This window comes from Zingiber officinale, chromosome 1A (genome assembly GCF_018446385.1).
Source record: "Zingiber officinale cultivar Zhangliang chromosome 1A, Zo_v1.1, whole genome shotgun sequence".
Lineage (NCBI taxonomy): Eukaryota > Viridiplantae > Streptophyta > Magnoliopsida > Zingiberales > Zingiberaceae > Zingiber > Zingiber officinale.
The window spans coordinates 30,593,942-30,610,309 of NC_055987.1; the positions used below are offsets into that span (position 1 = coordinate 30,593,942).

Below are 16,368 nucleotides of genomic sequence, written 5' to 3' on the forward strand. Positions count from 1 at the left end.
TGGGTCTAGTGGCTAGCACATGAGGTGTTGCCACAATGAGGTCTGTGGTTCGAATCTCGGCAAAGCCGAAGTAAATGCTTCCCTTATGTGTTAGTCACTATTCCAAAGGCTAATAGTCGCCCGTGATTTATCTCCTCTGTGTTGGCCCTGAGACGGATTGACAGGGACGCTGGAGACAAACGTATTCACCTTTTGCCATAATGAGAGTTCATCCTCTCTTAGTTATATCAAAGTGGTTACCATGGTGTATGAGATGCCTAGTTACATCACAAGTAGTTCAAACATCGTGAGCATATAAGGTGCTCAATTTTTTGAACCACTCCACCTCGGTACTAGAAACATGGGCCACAAACACACGCTAAGGATAGTATTTTTTTTTTTTAGATAATCCAAGTTTTTTGTTCAAATACTAGTTCTTCGAACTACTCCACGTAGGTACTAGAACCGTGGACAACAAACATAGTTGCTCTGTAAGGTGAGGCCACCTAACCCCACCTAGGTATTCGTACTCATGCCACTTGATATAATTTTCCCTTTAAAATAGAGTATATGCATGCTTAATCGAACCGTTGTACTCTTAAGTGTCTATTCAGTGCCTTACTGTTGCACCATGCCCCCGGAGCAAATAAATGACATTTTATTTTATTTTTTATACCATATATTCAGATCTTATAATCCAATTAATTCTAGGATAGACAATCTGACCCTATATTCAACTCATAATTAAATTTTAAAAATATGATAACTCCTGATACAAATATTTGATTGACATATGTAGTCTTAACATGGAAACCGAACCCTTGTTGTTGAGGAGCAATGTCCTATCTTTTACCTCAACATGATGCCTAGGGCAGATAGATGACATTTTATGTTGTAAAAGATGACATTATTTATTTCAAGCGATTTTCTTCGGTTCCATAATTAGATATAGATAGTCAATTATGTACTTAATAGACCCTATGTGGGAGAGGATTTCCCATAATTTCATTATAATTCGGCTCTATCTCATACTATAAATCTATCATATGATGATCAATTTGGTTACATTCTTGGATATATAGATTATTGTTTCCGGAGCTATGATGCAATGGTAAGATATTCATGTTGTTATTCAAACATCCATAGTTTTGATACTAGTCTTTTATATTATCATCATGAGTATTTCTTGATTTATTTTAATGACCGATTAAAAAATTTTTATGAAACTGGTCAATCATTTCGTACTCATCAATAAAATTAACTGGATTTCTTATAATATATTTATTATTATTATTATTAATATTAATATGATTAATGTATGACATTTTAACTTCATATGCACGTGTATTTATTGTGGCAAAAAAAAAGCGAATACACTTGTCCTAGTGTCCCCGTCAACCCGTCCGAAGGTCAACACGGAGGAGATAAATCACGGGGCGACTACTAGCCTTTGGAATAGTAACTAACATATAAGAGAGTATTTACCTCGATTTTGTCGAGATTCGAACCCCAGACCTCATTATGACAATACCTCATGCGCTAACCACTAGACCCATCCGAGAGGACATACACACGTATATTTATGTTCCAAATTGCCTATCTTAAAGAATTATACTAAGTAAAAACTTAGGGTGTGTTTGGTTTACGCATGCCCCATTTTCATTTTCTGGAAAATACGTTTTTTCTAGAAAATGACTTTTAGTCATTCTCTATTTTTTTCAAAAAATACTATCTATTTTTTTAGAAAATAGATATAGAAAATACAAACCAAACACCATTTTTTTCAAAAATACATATTTTTAAAAAAATAAAAATAAAAAATACACAAACCAAACACAACCTTATTTTCTATATGTTCATTCTTTATGGCCGCCGACAGCCATGAAAGCCATAGCGAGGCAGCACGGCGGTTAGGATGGTCTAGCCATGGTCGACGTGGCCGGTAGTGCCCATGTTGGCGCGGGGCTTCTTTCTCTCTAACTTACTGCAGGCGGCGCGGGCGGCGCGGACGACGAGCAGGCCGTGTCGGCGGCGGAGGCTTGGGAAGGAGGGGGACGAGGAGAGACAACCGGCGTCGACGGAAGAAGGGAATTTGGAGGTTTGGGGTTTGGAGGACGTGGAGGAGGCGGAGAGAGATTTTTGTGCGAATATCGCATTTATCACAAACATCGCAAAAGAAAAAGAGAAATGATAAGCTGCAACGGAGAATGGTATACAGAAAGATCAACAATGTTATACAGGATGAAAGCACTGAGAAATCTGCTAAATGGGAGGTTGTTAGCAGAAAGATCAACAATGTCATAAAGGATGAGAGCACTGAGAAATCTGGCAAATGGAAAGTTATTAGCAGAATGTTATAACGAAAGTGAGTAGCAGAAAGACGAACAATGTTATGAAGGATTGGAAGATGCTTGTTCTCGCTCTTGGGAGTCCTCGGTCCACCATACCTCCTTCCTTCCAGTGGTGAAGCATCACTGACTCATTAACAGAGTCTGGTCCTGGAAGAAGAGGCTTTGGCCCAGTCGTGAACTTTGAGCAATAGTTACTCTGTGCTGTTCAAAGTTGGGTGTAAGATTCCCATGCTGAGCAATCTCTTTATCTGTGTACCTCAGAGGCATTACTGCATGGTGTTCCACTAAAGGTGGGACAAGGCAAAGGCCTGTTATCTTGCCTTCCACGCACCGCATCGAGATATCTTGATTAGATTCTTGGCGAATATCTTCTCAACTGTTATTTCTGTTCACATTCTTCGATTTTACATTGTATCGACATGATTCAGAAACCGTCAGCAGTGTAGTTTTCTGATTCCCCAATTTTTCACATTCGGGAAACATTTTTGTTCTAGTATTTTAACTCTTTTTTTTTTTCTTAAAAAAGGAGAGAAAAGATAGCCTAGCAATCTAACTTATCATGATGATATGGAAAGTCTTTAATGGTCATTTATTTTTCAACAAAACAAAAGAAATGGCTCTTGCTGTAAAAGCAACCAAAAACTAAAATGAATCGTTTGAACGTAGAAGAAGAACAAAACGATCGGGGTCAAATATATTGAATCCATAAAAGTACAGTGTTTTTCATGTTACAACCCATGGATGATTCAATGATTCAACCACCACAAAAATTCTCCATTAATTCCTATCTCTCAGTATCACTAGCCACCATGCAGGACAAGTTTCTGCAATATATATTCAACTCACTGACTGAATATTACAGAAATAAGCCTGACTGAATAGCAAAGATCGTCGGACCGGCAAGCTTGATTCCCCGTCATCATCACACCAGTAATCCTCAACAAGATGTTAGGCCAGCAAACCGCCATCTCGACCGAGCACAGGATTGACGTCGACACTTCCAGTGAACTCCTGGGGAGAGGAACACAAGGGAGCCTCCACAAGCTGCCATCACTCTCAGCTCGTAAAAGAAGGAAAGATAAAATTTTGTGAGCCAAGTAGGAGTGAAGAGGAGGTGAAAGGATAGATAAGAAGAAAACAACAAAGAGAGACGAGTAATATTGTCCTCGGCTGGCTAGCTTTATCTTAGTGCACATTCCACTGCGTTCTCCTAGCACTTCTGTACGCATTGAGATGGAAAGCTACTATTATTAAAGGTCGCGCATGCACGGTGAATGGACTTTTCCCTTGGCAAAAAGGGAGGGAGGAAAGTGAGAGGAGCAACGGTGGTCTTGCAGAAAGAGGGATGGTGCCCTTAAACTGTGCAAGCATAGTTCCCAGCCATCAAATGGAAGTTAATTAGAAAAAGATTAACTAGATGGTTGAAACAATGACTTACTGACTTGGAACAATTGATGATCCATCAAATCTTTATTATGTTTTCCTTTTGCAGCTGGCATTGCTTGGGAAAGAATCTGTTGTAGTCCATTCGACTGAGAGATTAAAGAATGAATGAAAGTCTACAACTGCTCTAAGTCCATAATAATTGCACCTGGCATCTTCACATTTATTGAACCCAATAATTCTGATCTCTGAATTTCAAGAAGCTCAGACATTCTACCAGTATTTTTTCCAGGTAATTTAACCCAAATGTGGAAGTAATTACAAACAAGGTGAAGGCATGATATTGTTTCATTCCTAACATACATGTAGGAACCAGCAAATAGTAGGGTTAGCATTGCATGTCTGAGAATTTACTAATCATTTTGGAGAGCCTAAAGTAGCAGGCGACTAAAAACACTGGCCAAAGCAGAAAAATCCTTTGCTATCCCTGGCGGCCTTCGTAGTATCGCCTATTTCATCTCGCGCTGCCATCAAAGAACTAGTGCCGGGTGATTCAGGTGGTAAAACCATATTTTCTGAACTGAAGGCATGCAATGGAACAACACGCTCAGGAGGCGAAAGAGTGGAAAGATACTGTAGAAGCATCTGAACTATCTGAGTAAAATTGGGTCGTGAATTTGGGTCCTCGTGCCAACAAGAGGTTAAGATCAGAGCCAGCTCCTCTGGAAGCTCATCTGCACTTGGCCTGAAGTTCTAAGAAAAGTATAAGAGAAACAATTCGATTTCAATAACCTTAAAAGGACTGCAAGGATTGCATATACCAAAAAAGTGAACTACCTTGACAGCAGCTGCATAGGATGCTTGCAGGTTGGACATGCCTTCGAAAGGAAGCCTATTGTGAAGTAGCTCCCACAGCACAATTGCAAAGCTGTATACATCCACCTTGTGGTTGTAATGCTTCTTCTCCCCATGCCTTAAAGTAACAGTGCTGTATAACTGTACATAAATTTTCGTCAGCTATCATTTTGAAGATGACACAGTACCCAACAATAGATTATACATCAAAGCATTTATGCGAGCATTATGATGCACCTCAGGGGCCATCCAACGATATGTTCCTGTCTCAGCAGTCATCATCTCTGTTAATGTTTCTTCTCTTGCCAAACCAAGATCGACAAGTTTGACTGTCCTCTGATCTGCGCTCAATAGCAAGTTATCTGGCAAGGAGACAATGGTGGAGATATGTCAAGAGAATTCATTAAAAAAAGGTTAAATCTCATGCCTGTGCTTAAAAAGGCAGTTAGCATGAACACAAAAGTTGAGTTGATACATGTGACAAAAGGCGATTCGCTTGCCCTAGCGCCCCGCCAACCCGTCCCTAGGCCAACATGGAGGAGGTAAATCACGGGTGGTTATTAGCCATTAGTGCAGGTGGCCAAGGTATTGGGGAAGACATGCATGAACCCAATACAGGTCATTGATGGCAAGCCTTCTACAAGGCAGTCCAAGTGCAAGGGGCTCAAAACAATGCAGGTCTATTTTCTTAGTAGAGTTTATTTGGAAGCCAGCACTATTTTCCTAAGAAGATCGGCACCATTTTCCTATCCTAGAGGTCCAGCATCCTTAGGAATCATATGTTTAAGAGATCCATCTCTAAATCTTCCATATTCCTAATAAATGACCATACAGCCAAATTAATTATTCAAAATTAGTATTAGTGCACTTATACACTGATCCCAAATTCCCAATGCAACAACTAAGAAGATCAATTCTATGGTACAAAGCGCTGAAGTTCACTTGGAAGGAGCAGAATGCCAAATACTATAATGATCTCATACCTCAAGCTTTCAATACCGTCACTTAACTTCATGATCCAATTAGGCAGGAAAATGATACGAAATGAACCAGATAATACAACTTGAAAATGGTCTTAACCTCTAGTGGAACCTTTACTTTGTCCTGTCTTTATATCATCTACCAAATTGTTGCTTCCCACATAGAATATTTGTTTCATTTGCTATAAACAAGTATTAATAATTATAACAAGGAAAAGATACGGAGCATTCATTGATAATGTCACCCTTACTCAAGATCATGAAACAAAAAAATGTAAAAATTTAAATTTCATACACCATTGAACTTGGATTAATAAGTCATTTCGTGAGTCAATGGAATGTCTATCTATCCATGCCTATGCTATTTTTATATGATGGGACATCTAACAAAAAATGATTTTTTTTATGGCATGAAATGGTCGTGCCTAGTAGCCGCATATCCCACATATCAGATGCCCTTCTCTATGCATCTATTATCAGCTTTGGCAAAAGCTTTTGGACCTAGAGAAAAGGGCTCTATATCACACTTAATAACACGGAACAAAAAATGTAAGCGATAAATTTCAATCTCCATAATTTTCATCTTAAATAAAGGATGCTTCTTTGCTCCTAAGTATAACAATTTGATTGATTCAAAGAAGATGTGATGGAGACAAGTGACAAACTCCATTAAAAGTCTATAAGAGCATAAATAAAGATTTTAAAATTTCACTATTAATTTAGCATGTCTTGGAATATGATAAACCTACTTGGGAAATGATATAAAGTTCATCAATTCCTAAAGGTTGAAGTGAAAAGTCAGCATTAAATGACCAACAATTCCAATATGCTTTAATTTCCTATACTTGGAAAATTATAGCATATTTATGAGTCTTTTAAGTTTCCTATGTATGAGTCTTTTAAGTTTCCTATGTATCTTTAAGAGTCTTTTGTGTTTTCAATGAGTCCATCTATTAGCATTTATGTCGCTTGAGTCCTTTGTGAGTCCTAGTATACATGTGTGTACTGCTGTAATGCTGGGACAGAAAAATAGATAACAATATTTTGAGAATTCTTTTTGGTTGTGTGATACAATCATGCTATGGTGTGATGCCTTAGAACCCTTAGATGTGATATCTAAGTTTCTACATTCTTATCACTTTATTCCAGATTTCTATTCCCCAAACTGCCCAACACTCAATCTCCTCTTTTGCTGCATCATTTGGTATCAGAGCTTTAGGGCTTTAATGTCTACAAGATCCGGGAGGAGCTTTAGAGGAAAGTTGATTGATAATCAACGTGATGAGATACTTATTCACATGATGGAGCAACTTGATGGCATGCAAATTCGTCTAAATGGTGTTGAAACCATGATTTCTCAATCTAAAGGTGATCAAATCCAAGGAGAGCAAGGTGAAACATCTCAAGCAAACAACTTGATTCAAGAAGAATTTCCAACAACTCAACAACAACAACCTTTTTCTGAGTGGGCTAGAGGATCTCTTGAGGCAGAAAATAATTACAAGATGCTGTTGGAGATATCACAAAGAAGGTTCGAACTGACGTGTCAGATTTCGAAGGAAAAGTGAACCCCACTTTATTTGCTGATTGGCTTGCAGCAATAGAAGAATATTTTGATTGGTATGACATGTTTGATGATCAAAGAGACAGGTTTGCTCGAATGAAGCTCATGAGTTTAGCAAAGATATGGTGGACTAGTGTGGAAGCAGACATAGGAGATTAGGGCAACCACCAATCAACTCATGGTATGAGATAAAAGCCAAGCTATGAGAGAAGTATTTGCCTAAAAATTACTATGGCAAATTATGTGATCAGCTTATTAATTTAAAGAAGAAACACTTGTACGTGGTTGAGTATATGCAAAAGTTCAATGAGTTAAAGACAAGGAGCCAAATTGTTGAAGATACTAGACAAACTCTTGCAAGGTTTAAAGCTGGATTAAGACCTAAAATTAGAAGGAATTATTAAGACAACTGCTTTAAAGCCTAGAACAAGCTTTCCAAGTTGCCTTAGATATGGAGGAGTATCTGAGTTATTCATTTGGTAAGAAGCCTGGAGTTTCAACAATGAATAAAAGAATTCATGAAACCAACCAGCAAGCATGAGGTGGATTCATCAACTCATTTAATCAGCAAAGTGACTCTAAACTGCCTTTAAAACTAACCAAGTTAAAGAACAAGGGTAGCATATGTTTCAAATGTGTGCAACGGGGTCATATGACTTATAATTGTCCAAAAAAGAATCTACATATTGGGATAGTGCATGAAGATGGTGTTGAAAATCAAAAAGCAAAAGTAGAAGAAAATTCTTTTGATTATGGAGTTTATATTGAAGATGATTTGGAAGAAGATAAAGACACTTCTTTGGCAAGTGTTGTTAGGCGTATTCTTACTACTCCAAAAGCCGAAGGTGAAGATTGGCAACGGACATCTATTTTTCAAATGTTGGTTCATTGTGGGAATCAAGCACATAAGGTTTTCATTGATGGAGGAAGTTGTATGAATGTTGTCTCAGCATCTAGCGCCTCAAGCTTCCTACACAGCCACATCCCTAGCCATACAAGGTTGGATGGATCGATAACACATTATTCCGGTAACACAATGCTGCCTTATTTCTCTTTCTTCTGAAAATTATAATGACTCTGACTCTATTTGGTGTGATATTATTCCTATGAAAGTAACTCATATACTTCTTGGGAGACCTTGGCTATACGATCGAGATGTGCATCATTATGGCAAGGAGAACACATACACTTTCATGTTCAACAACAAGAAAGTATTATTGAAACCAATGCAGATGGCTGAACTGAAGAAATACAAGCAAGAGAAAGCAAAGAATACTAGTAATATTGGAAAATCTCTTCACGTGCTAACAAAGAAAAAGTAGAGAGAGTTCTACTATATATGCTCTTATAATCAAAGAAGTATATGCTCCTGAAGTTTCTTTATTTCCTTCGGAAATCACTACGTTGTTAAATGGCTTTTCTGATGTGGCTCCAAAAGAATTACCTAGTGAGCTTCCACCCATGCGTAAAATTCAGAATGCTATTGATTTTGTGCCAGGTTCACAACTACCCAATCTACTAGCCTATCGAATGAATCCAAATGGCCATGCAGAATTAAAGAAGCAAGTGGAAGAATTATTATCCAAGGGTTTCATTCGGAAAAGTTTAAGGACATGTGTTGTCCCTGCATTTTGTTAACACCAAAAAAAGATAGTAGCCAGCGCATGTGTATTGATCACTATCAAATATCGATTCCCAATTCCTCGCCTTGATGATATGCTAGATATGTTGGCTGGTTCTTATATCTTTTCAAAAATTGATTTGAAAAGTAGGTATTATTAGGTATTATTAAATACACATAAGGTCGAGAGATGAATGGAAAACGTCTTTCAAGACTAAAGTTGACCTCTATGAATGACTTGTCATGCCTTTTGGTCTTTCTAATGCTCCTAGCACATTTATGTGCTTTATGAATCAGGTCCTACAACCATTTATCGAAAGATTTCTTATTGTTTATTTCGATGATATCTTAATTTTCAGCAAGAATAAAGAAGATCATCTTATCCATTTGCAACAAGTCACGGGGATTCTTCATAGGGAGTAGCTATATATAAATTTAAAGAAATGTTCCTTTATGACTTCCTTTGTGGTATTCTTGGGATTTGTGGTTTCCTCTAGAGGATTAGAGGCAGATCCTGATAAGGTAAAAGTCATCCAAGAGTGGTCGTTGCTTAGGACACTACAAGAAATCATAAGCTTTCATGGCCTAGCAAGTAGCAACATTTTATAGGCGTTTCATCAAAATTTCAACACTATTATGGCCCCTATAACTGATTGCATGAAGAAAGACTCATTTGTTTGGACCAACACAGCTTCATAAGCTTTTCAAGAAATGAGAAAAAGATCGGTTGAAGCACCTATTCTTCAACTACGAGATTTTTCAAAAGTATTTGAAGTGGCATGTGATGCATCTAATGTCGGAATCAGATGTGTATTAAGTCAAGAAGGGCATCCTATTGCATATTTTAGTGAGAAGTTGAATGACGCAAAACAACGATATTCCACTTATGATAAGGAATTTTATGCCGTAGTTCAATCTTTGTGTTATTGGCGACACTACCTCCTTCCACAAGAGTTTGTTCTACATTCTGATCACCAAGCTCTTCAATATATCAATTCTCAGCAAAAACTAAGTCATCGACATGGGAAGTGGGTCTCTTTCTAACAAAAATATACCTTTGTAATCAAACACAAATCTGGAGTTGAAAACAAAGCAGCTGATGCACTTAGTAGAGTGGTATATATTCTTTCTTGTATGACAATACAAGTGGTGGGATTTGAACTACTTAAAGAAAGACTATCCTTTGTGCAAAGATTTCAGCAATGCATTTGCTAATTTAATTGCAGGACAGCATGGAAATTTCTTAGATTTTTTGCTGCATGGTGATTATCTCTTTAAGGGAACTCGACTTTGTTTGCCTAATACTTCTCTTCGTGAACACGTGATATGGGAGTTACATGCTGGAGGGGCAGCAGGTCATTTTGGAAGGGATAAAACCATTGCAATGGTTGAAAACCATTTCTATTGGCCTAGCCTTAAGAAGGATGTGGCAAAGATTGTCTCTCAATGTCACACATGCCAATTATCTAAAGGAAGAAAGAAAAATACCAGTATATATATGCCTCTACCTGAGCCACACAAATCATGGCAAGATCTAAGCATGGATTTTGTGCTTGGTTTGCCTAAAACCATTAGAGGACACGACTCTATATTTGTAGTGGTGGATCGGTTTCAAAAATGGCTCACTCCATTCCATGTTCAAAAACATCAAATGTTGTTCACATTACTAAACTTTTCTTCAAGGAAGTTTTTCACCTTCATGGATTACCATTAACAATTGTTTCTGACCGTGATGTGAAGTTCACAAGGTACTTTTGGCGAACCTTATGGAAATTAATGAATACAAGGTTGAAGTTTTCTTCTTCTTTTCACCCATGGTCAAACAGAGGTAGTCAATAGAAGTTTGGGTGATTTACTTCGTTGCTTGGTTGGAGATCATGTTACCACATGGGATCAAATTCTTCCTATGGTTGAGTTTGCATATAATAGTTCAGTGAATAGATCCGCAGCCCATTCAAAATTGTTACAGGTATGCTTCCTAAAAAGCCAATTGATTTGATTCCTTTACCATTGGAGACAAGACCAAGTGCTGAAGCTGATGCTTTTAGCAAACACATAAAAGATATACATGATGATGCCAAGCGAAAAATTGCTCTAAGCAATGAAAGATATAAAACGCATGATGATTAAAAAAGGAAGTTTGTTGAATTCCAAGAAGGTGAAACGGTTATGGTTTGAATAAGGTCAGAATGATGTCCAAGAGGGGTTTATAGGAAACTTCATTTGAAGAATGCTGGACCCTCTAAAGTTTTAAAGAAAATCAGCTCTAATGCTTATGTCCTTGAGCTACTAGCAGATATGAGTATTAGCAATGTCTTCAACATTGAGGATCTCACTTTATATTCTAGACATGAAGATGTTATGGCAAGTAATACACATAATGCTCATTTGCCATCAATTCAAACAATGAAAGATGACATTGAAGATGTAATTGATCATAAGATTGTGTCTGAAGAGGGAAGCGGTTATCAAAAGGATCTTATCAAATGGAAGACACAACTCCTTTCTGAATGCACATGGATTACTGATGATGAATTCCAACAGCTGAATAGAGATCTTTATGAAAGATTCCACATTTTTAACTCATCGGGGATGAGTTTTTCTCCCCCGAGGAGAGTTGATGGAGACAAGTGGCAAACTCCATTAAAAGTCTATAAGTGCAGAAATAAAAATTCTAAAACTCCACTATTAATTTAGCATGTATTGAAATATGATAAATCTACTTGGGAAATGATATCAAGTTCATTGATTTCTAAGGGCACCTCCAATGCAAGGTTTATGAGAGGCTTGTAAAATTCAAAAAGTTGAATAAAAAGTCTTAAACCATTGTAGAGGTGAGGTTTGAGGTTTGTAGTTTAAGAGCAGTAGTGAAAATACAAACCTATTTTTTTGTCTTGAATTTGATGCAATATGCATGAAGCCATGCAACTTATACTATGAATGGGATGATAAAAAAGCTCATTTAGAGCTTTAACTATTGGAGATATTTAAATAAGCTTTCATATTATTGATGTGGCATATTGGAATCACGAAAAAAACTCATTTAGAGCTCTAACCATTGGAGATGCCCTAAGGGTTGAAGTCAAAAGTCAGCATTAAATGATCAACAATTCCAATATGCTTTAATTTCCTATGCTTGAAAAATTGTAGCATATTTATGAGTCTTTTAAGTTTCATATATATGAGTCTTTGAAATTTTCTATGTGTCTTTAAGAGTCTTTTGTGTTTTCAATGAGTCTATCTATTAGCATCTATGTTGCTTGAGTCCTTTGTGAGTCCTAGTATAAATGTGTGTACTTGCTGTAAGGGCCGTCTGGGTGAGCATAATCAACTTTTGCTACAATAGAATGATAAACATGAAAAAAATAAAATAAAACTACCAGGCTTCAGATCACGATGAATAATCCCATGAGAATGTAAGCACTCCATAGCTCGTGCTACATCCAACGCAAAACTAACTGCAACAAGAGGCTCCAGTTTCCTAGGCCTCATGTTTATCAGGTACTTGCGCAGGGATCCTCCAAGAAGAAGCTCAGTTACTACCACCATCCGAGGCTCCTTGCAAGCTCCCATAAACTGCAAATTCCTTGGCATCCATTAGTAAATGAAATAAAGAGATCAGAGAGTAGAGAAATAACGCAATTTTTTAAATCAACCTTCACAAGGTTTTTGTGCTGAACACGGGCAAGCAAAGTCACCTCCCTCATGAACCTCCCCTCCCTCTTCGTCACTTCCTCGGGGTTGTCCTCTTTGTGCATGACCTTAACAGCCACATTTTGGTTCTTGTACCTACACACCATGTCGCCCGAAGCACGAAATGCTCGTCAAAAAATTAGATCGGACTAACGAAAAATCCACAGCAAAGCAAACAATTAAACAGTGTTGCGAAGAAGCGTTGATCTCAGCCAAACAACTCACTTTCCCTCGTACACCTTCGCGTGAGCGCCTTCCCCGATCTTGGGCCCGACGAAAAGCAACTTGGGATCGATGAGCCACTGCGGATCTAGGCGGCAATCCTCGAGAGGGAAGAATCCATTCCCAGATTCCATCTCTTCGCGAAATTAAGAAGATCCAGCATCAATTGTTCCTCACAGTAAATCATACCAACAGACAAAGAGCAGCTGAAACGCCGAACACGAGGAACCCATCTACAAAATCACTCCTTTTCCACTCTCCTTCACGCCGTAGATGCTACTTCACCGGATTTAGGCACGAAAACAAGACGTCAAAACAAGCTCTGCGCCGCTGCTCGCCTCCGTTCCAAGTCCATGCCACTGCCTCCCTCAGAAATTCTATCTCAAGTACAATCATCCAGCGTACCTCCATGACCCCCAAAGCCCATGACAAGGCCGAATAACACTGCCAGAACCAATCCACTCCAAGCTCCCCTCTTCCCCCTTGTACCGAGAAGATTGGAACAGAAAACCTCTCCAAGGGAGCCAGGTGTGGTCTCGGAGTAAGATGAAGGCGGCGGGTGACGAGCAGACGACGAAAAGAGGAATCGAACCCTGCAACATGCCTTCACCCATTAAAACAACCTGTGCCTCGCCCTTGCTGTCCGTACCGCTTATATTATCAAAAGAATTTGAGATTAATTCAGAAGTCAAGTTGACTTATGCCAAGTCAACATAGTCAAATTGGCCTCAATAAATGCAATTGCATATTTATTATTAAAAAATGATTTTAATTATAGAAATTGAGCCAATGTTAAAACACTAATAATCACTAATCAAACACTAATGGTAAGGAGAATCAAATACTAGCATTTTTTTATTTTTCGAATAATATGATACAAATATCTTCCCATCAATATTAATATAATATGACAGGAGTTTTATTATATTTTAAATTTTTTTTCTTCAATAACACTTAATTTTTTTAAAATTATTTATTTCCGTGAACAGATATAATTTTAATATCGTACTGTTTTATTTTCCGAAATTTAATACATGTGCGAATCTTATTCTCGAAATAAATACGAGAACGGGGAACAAACGGTTACCTGGGCTGGCGTATTACGTCGGTTTTTTTTCCGTTCCTTTTTTTCCTCTTAAACTAATTGTTTTCGCTTTATTTTTTCCTATTAAAGTGAACGAAACAACCTACCAGTCTACCAGAGCGAGGAGCATTGAGGCAAGAGTTGCAGTTTTCCGGTTTCAACCTCACCCCCTGCATCTGCAACCACATCAATCCCTAAGCGAAAAGAAGATACCAGGATTGGCAGCCATGGTGGGAGCCTCCACCTCCTCCTCCACCTCCTCCTGCGCCTTCTTTGGTTCCTTCGTTGAAGGCGTCGGTCCTTCCGCCGCCTCCAAACCCTCAGCCGCCTCCTCCGCCTCCTCGGTCTCCAGACTCAAATTCGTCTGCAGCTACGGTGGTAGGATCCTGCCCCGATACACTGACGGCAAGCTCCGCTACTTCGGCGGCGACACCCGCGTCTTCGCCGTCGACCGCTCGGCCGCTTTCTCAGGTACGTGTTTACCCCCTCGCTCTCAATGATCTCCGAATACCTTGATCGGGGAAGGAAATGATTCGGAAATTGGTGGGAATCATCGCAGAGCTGCAGGAGAAGATGCGAGATTTCTGCGGGTGGACCGCGGTGGGCGTCCGGTGCCAGCTGCCGACTGAGGATCTAGACGCCCTCGTGTCCATCAAATCCGACGAGGACCTCTTCAACCTCGTGGAGCTGTACGATCTCGCCGGCCGCCAGAAGATACGGGCGTTCTTATTTCCCCTGGCGTCCAAGCCTTCATCCCCTCCTTCGGCAGCCACATCAGGTGGTGATCGGAGCACCCTGGTTACATCCGATCGGTACGTCCAGATCCCCCGGCCCGCCACGCTCGTGGGTCGGTACGCCGGCTGTCTAGGGGATGTCCGTCGCCACGACCATTATCACCACCACCACCATCAAAATCACGGCCACAATGTGGCGCCATGGCCGTGCAATTACCACCACCACCACCGCCAACACCACCACCTCGTAAATCCTGGAAGCCACTGTAAATAACGAGGAATCCAGAAACATAAGGATCAAACGCCCTCCGCCGCCGTCGCCGTAGCCGGACGAGAATGAGGTGACGAAAAATAGGAAAGATAAATCAACGACCGTTAGATCGTAATCGAAGGGTCAAACTGTACTGTTCAATTTTGAACGCGAATTTGAACCGTTCGATCTGTTCATCCGCTGCATCTGGAGGCGTACAATTGTCTGCTTCCGTCGCGATCCACCTGGTCCAGACGGTGAGTACGCCATTGCGTTTCCGTCTCCACCTCGTAACCTCCGAATCATTCTGAGCCCTTGAATTGCGTGTACGCATTTAAGTAACCTCCGGTACTTTCACGCCAGCCGTTTGATTACATCGTCTTCTGAATTGTTTCTCTGCCGGTGGCAGGTTGCTTAATGGCGAAGGCAACCCAAGAGATCTGATCGGCACCGGCAAATCGAATGCGCCGAATGCAACAAATTCGGCGTTCACACCGAATTTCAATGAAAAAGGCTTTGGTTAATTATCATATTGGAGAAAACGATTTACCAGGGAGGGAAAATGATTATTGTGTTTTATTTTAAAAAAAAATAATTTTTCCCTTTTTCTCACATCAAAAGACCTCCATGAGCCTTACAAACTCCACAAAATCGATCCTCCCGTCTCCATTTCGATCATGAGCCTGGATCATCCTCCTGCACGTAGCAACTTCCAGCCCCTCTCCGACTCCAAGCGCCTGGAGAACCCTCCGCAGCTCCAGGTCGTCGATGAAGCCGTCGTCGTTCTCGTCGAAAACCGAGAAGGCCTGTCTCAACTCCTGCAAGCTCGGCTCCTCCTCTGCGAACAAATCGGGCAGTGACACAGCCTCCTCGTTCATCTCAACTTCATCTGGGCTTTGAGCCAATCCCATTCTCCATAAAATGAACCCCAAGTCTCCTCGTTCAAGTGTTGCTGCATTGCTCTCTTTAGCCTCCTCCTGCTGATGGTGGTGGTCTTCCTCATGAAAAATGGAGGAGCATGAAGAAGACAATCCAAAGAATTTGAGAGAGAACTTCTTGACGGCGATCAAGATCAAGACGAGCAGCTTGTGGATGAAAGGGAGCGAGGTTGGCTCTTGAAAAAAGTAGACGAGCTTCTTCTCCATGGCTAATTACTCGGTTGTCAATTTGTTCATCGGAGAAAGGCGTTGTGCAGGCTATTTTTATAGCAGATGAATGCATGGGAAAGATTAAAGGGGGAAATGAAACTCAACTACTCAAGTATATGGACGGATCGCAATTTAGGCGAAGGAAGATTCGAGGGAAGTGTAATCAAATATTCAAAGAGGCCTGCCTTAATTTGCTTGGAAATTTCTGTTTATTTGTATTTGAGTAAAATAAAAGCTAAGAACAATTCAAATCACTTGACTCAGTCGAACCTAAACGCGCATTGCCATATCGTGTATGTAAGCTGCTTCCTCATCTGGGTTGTGAAAATCCTTGGATGTCAATAAGAAAAAACTCTAGCGATTCCAACGCAAGATTGGTTGAATGAATATTTTGAAGGTCGACTTTGACTATGTTTAAACTGTACATCAATTTTATCCGGCGAATCGAGGGGAAAGAATGATCAGGACAACTGAATTTCTTTTTATTTTTTATTTTTTCACAAA

The 16,368-nt window shown here is 39.7% G+C and overlaps 3 protein-coding genes across 4 annotated transcripts; 1 reads left to right on the forward strand and 2 right to left on the reverse strand.

Annotated features, from left to right (window-relative positions):
- Positions 1-2,993: 2,993 nt before the first annotated feature.
- On the reverse strand, positions 2,994-13,258 carry LOC122022582 (serine/threonine-protein kinase STY13-like). Of its 2 annotated transcripts, none has more exons than XM_042580618.1 (6): positions 12,652-13,258; positions 12,390-12,522; positions 12,114-12,309; positions 4,806-4,930; positions 4,551-4,709; positions 2,994-4,466 (listed from the first exon to the last, which is right to left on the reverse strand). In XM_042580618.1, exons 1-6 carry the CDS (start codon positions 12,780-12,782, stop codon positions 4,161-4,163), a joined length of 1,050 nt encoding a protein of 349 aa, XP_042436552.1. In that variant the 5' UTR covers positions 12,783-13,258; the 3' UTR covers positions 2,994-4,160. The 2 variants fall into 2 exon arrangements, with proteins under 2 accessions (XP_042436552.1, XP_042436560.1); XM_042580626.1 differs by having other exon boundaries at positions 4,302-4,458.
- A 372-nt stretch (positions 13,259-13,630) lies between these two features.
- Positions 13,631-14,803, forward strand: LOC122001816. Its single transcript, XM_042556762.1, has 2 exons — positions 13,631-14,203; positions 14,292-14,803. Exons 1-2 carry the CDS (start codon positions 13,960-13,962, stop codon positions 14,738-14,740), a joined length of 693 nt encoding a protein of 230 aa, XP_042412696.1. The 5' UTR covers positions 13,631-13,959; the 3' UTR covers positions 14,741-14,803.
- Positions 14,804-15,330: 527 nt separating this feature from the next.
- On the reverse strand, positions 15,331-15,861 carry LOC121997231 (probable calcium-binding protein CML46). Its single transcript, XM_042551549.1, has one exon. The coding sequence runs from the start codon at positions 15,859-15,861 to the stop codon at positions 15,331-15,333; it is 531 nt and encodes a 176-aa protein (XP_042407483.1).
- Between the last annotated feature and the right edge of the window lie 507 nt (positions 15,862-16,368).

What these genes read in the sequence shown, in the direction of transcription:
- LOC122001816 (XM_042556762.1), top strand. Translation starts at nt 13,960, where the DNA reads ATGGTGGGAGCCTCCACCTCCTCCTCCACCTCCTCCTGCGCCTTCTTT. An exon ending in CCGCTCGGCCGCTTTCTCAG is followed by an intron (nt 14,204 to 14,291) that starts GTACGTGTTTAC and finishes GAATCATCGCAG; the next exon opens with AGCTGCAGGAGAAGATGCGA.
- LOC122022582 (XM_042580618.1), bottom strand. Translation starts at nt 12,782, where the DNA reads ATGGAATCTGGGAATGGATTCTTCCCTCTCGAGGATTGCCGCCTAGAT. An exon ending in GCGAAGGTGTACGAGGGAAA is followed by an intron (nt 12,523 to 12,651) that starts GTGAGTTGTTTG and finishes CATGGTGTGTAG; the next exon opens with GTACAAGAACCAAAATGTGG. An exon ending in TCATCGTGATCTGAAGCCTG is followed by an intron (nt 4,931 to 12,113) that starts GTAGTTTTATTT and finishes TCTCCTTGCCAG; the next exon opens with ATAACTTGCTATTGAGCGCA.
- LOC121997231 (XM_042551549.1), bottom strand. Translation starts at nt 15,861, where the DNA reads ATGGAGAAGAAGCTCGTCTACTTTTTTCAAGAGCCAACCTCGCTCCCT.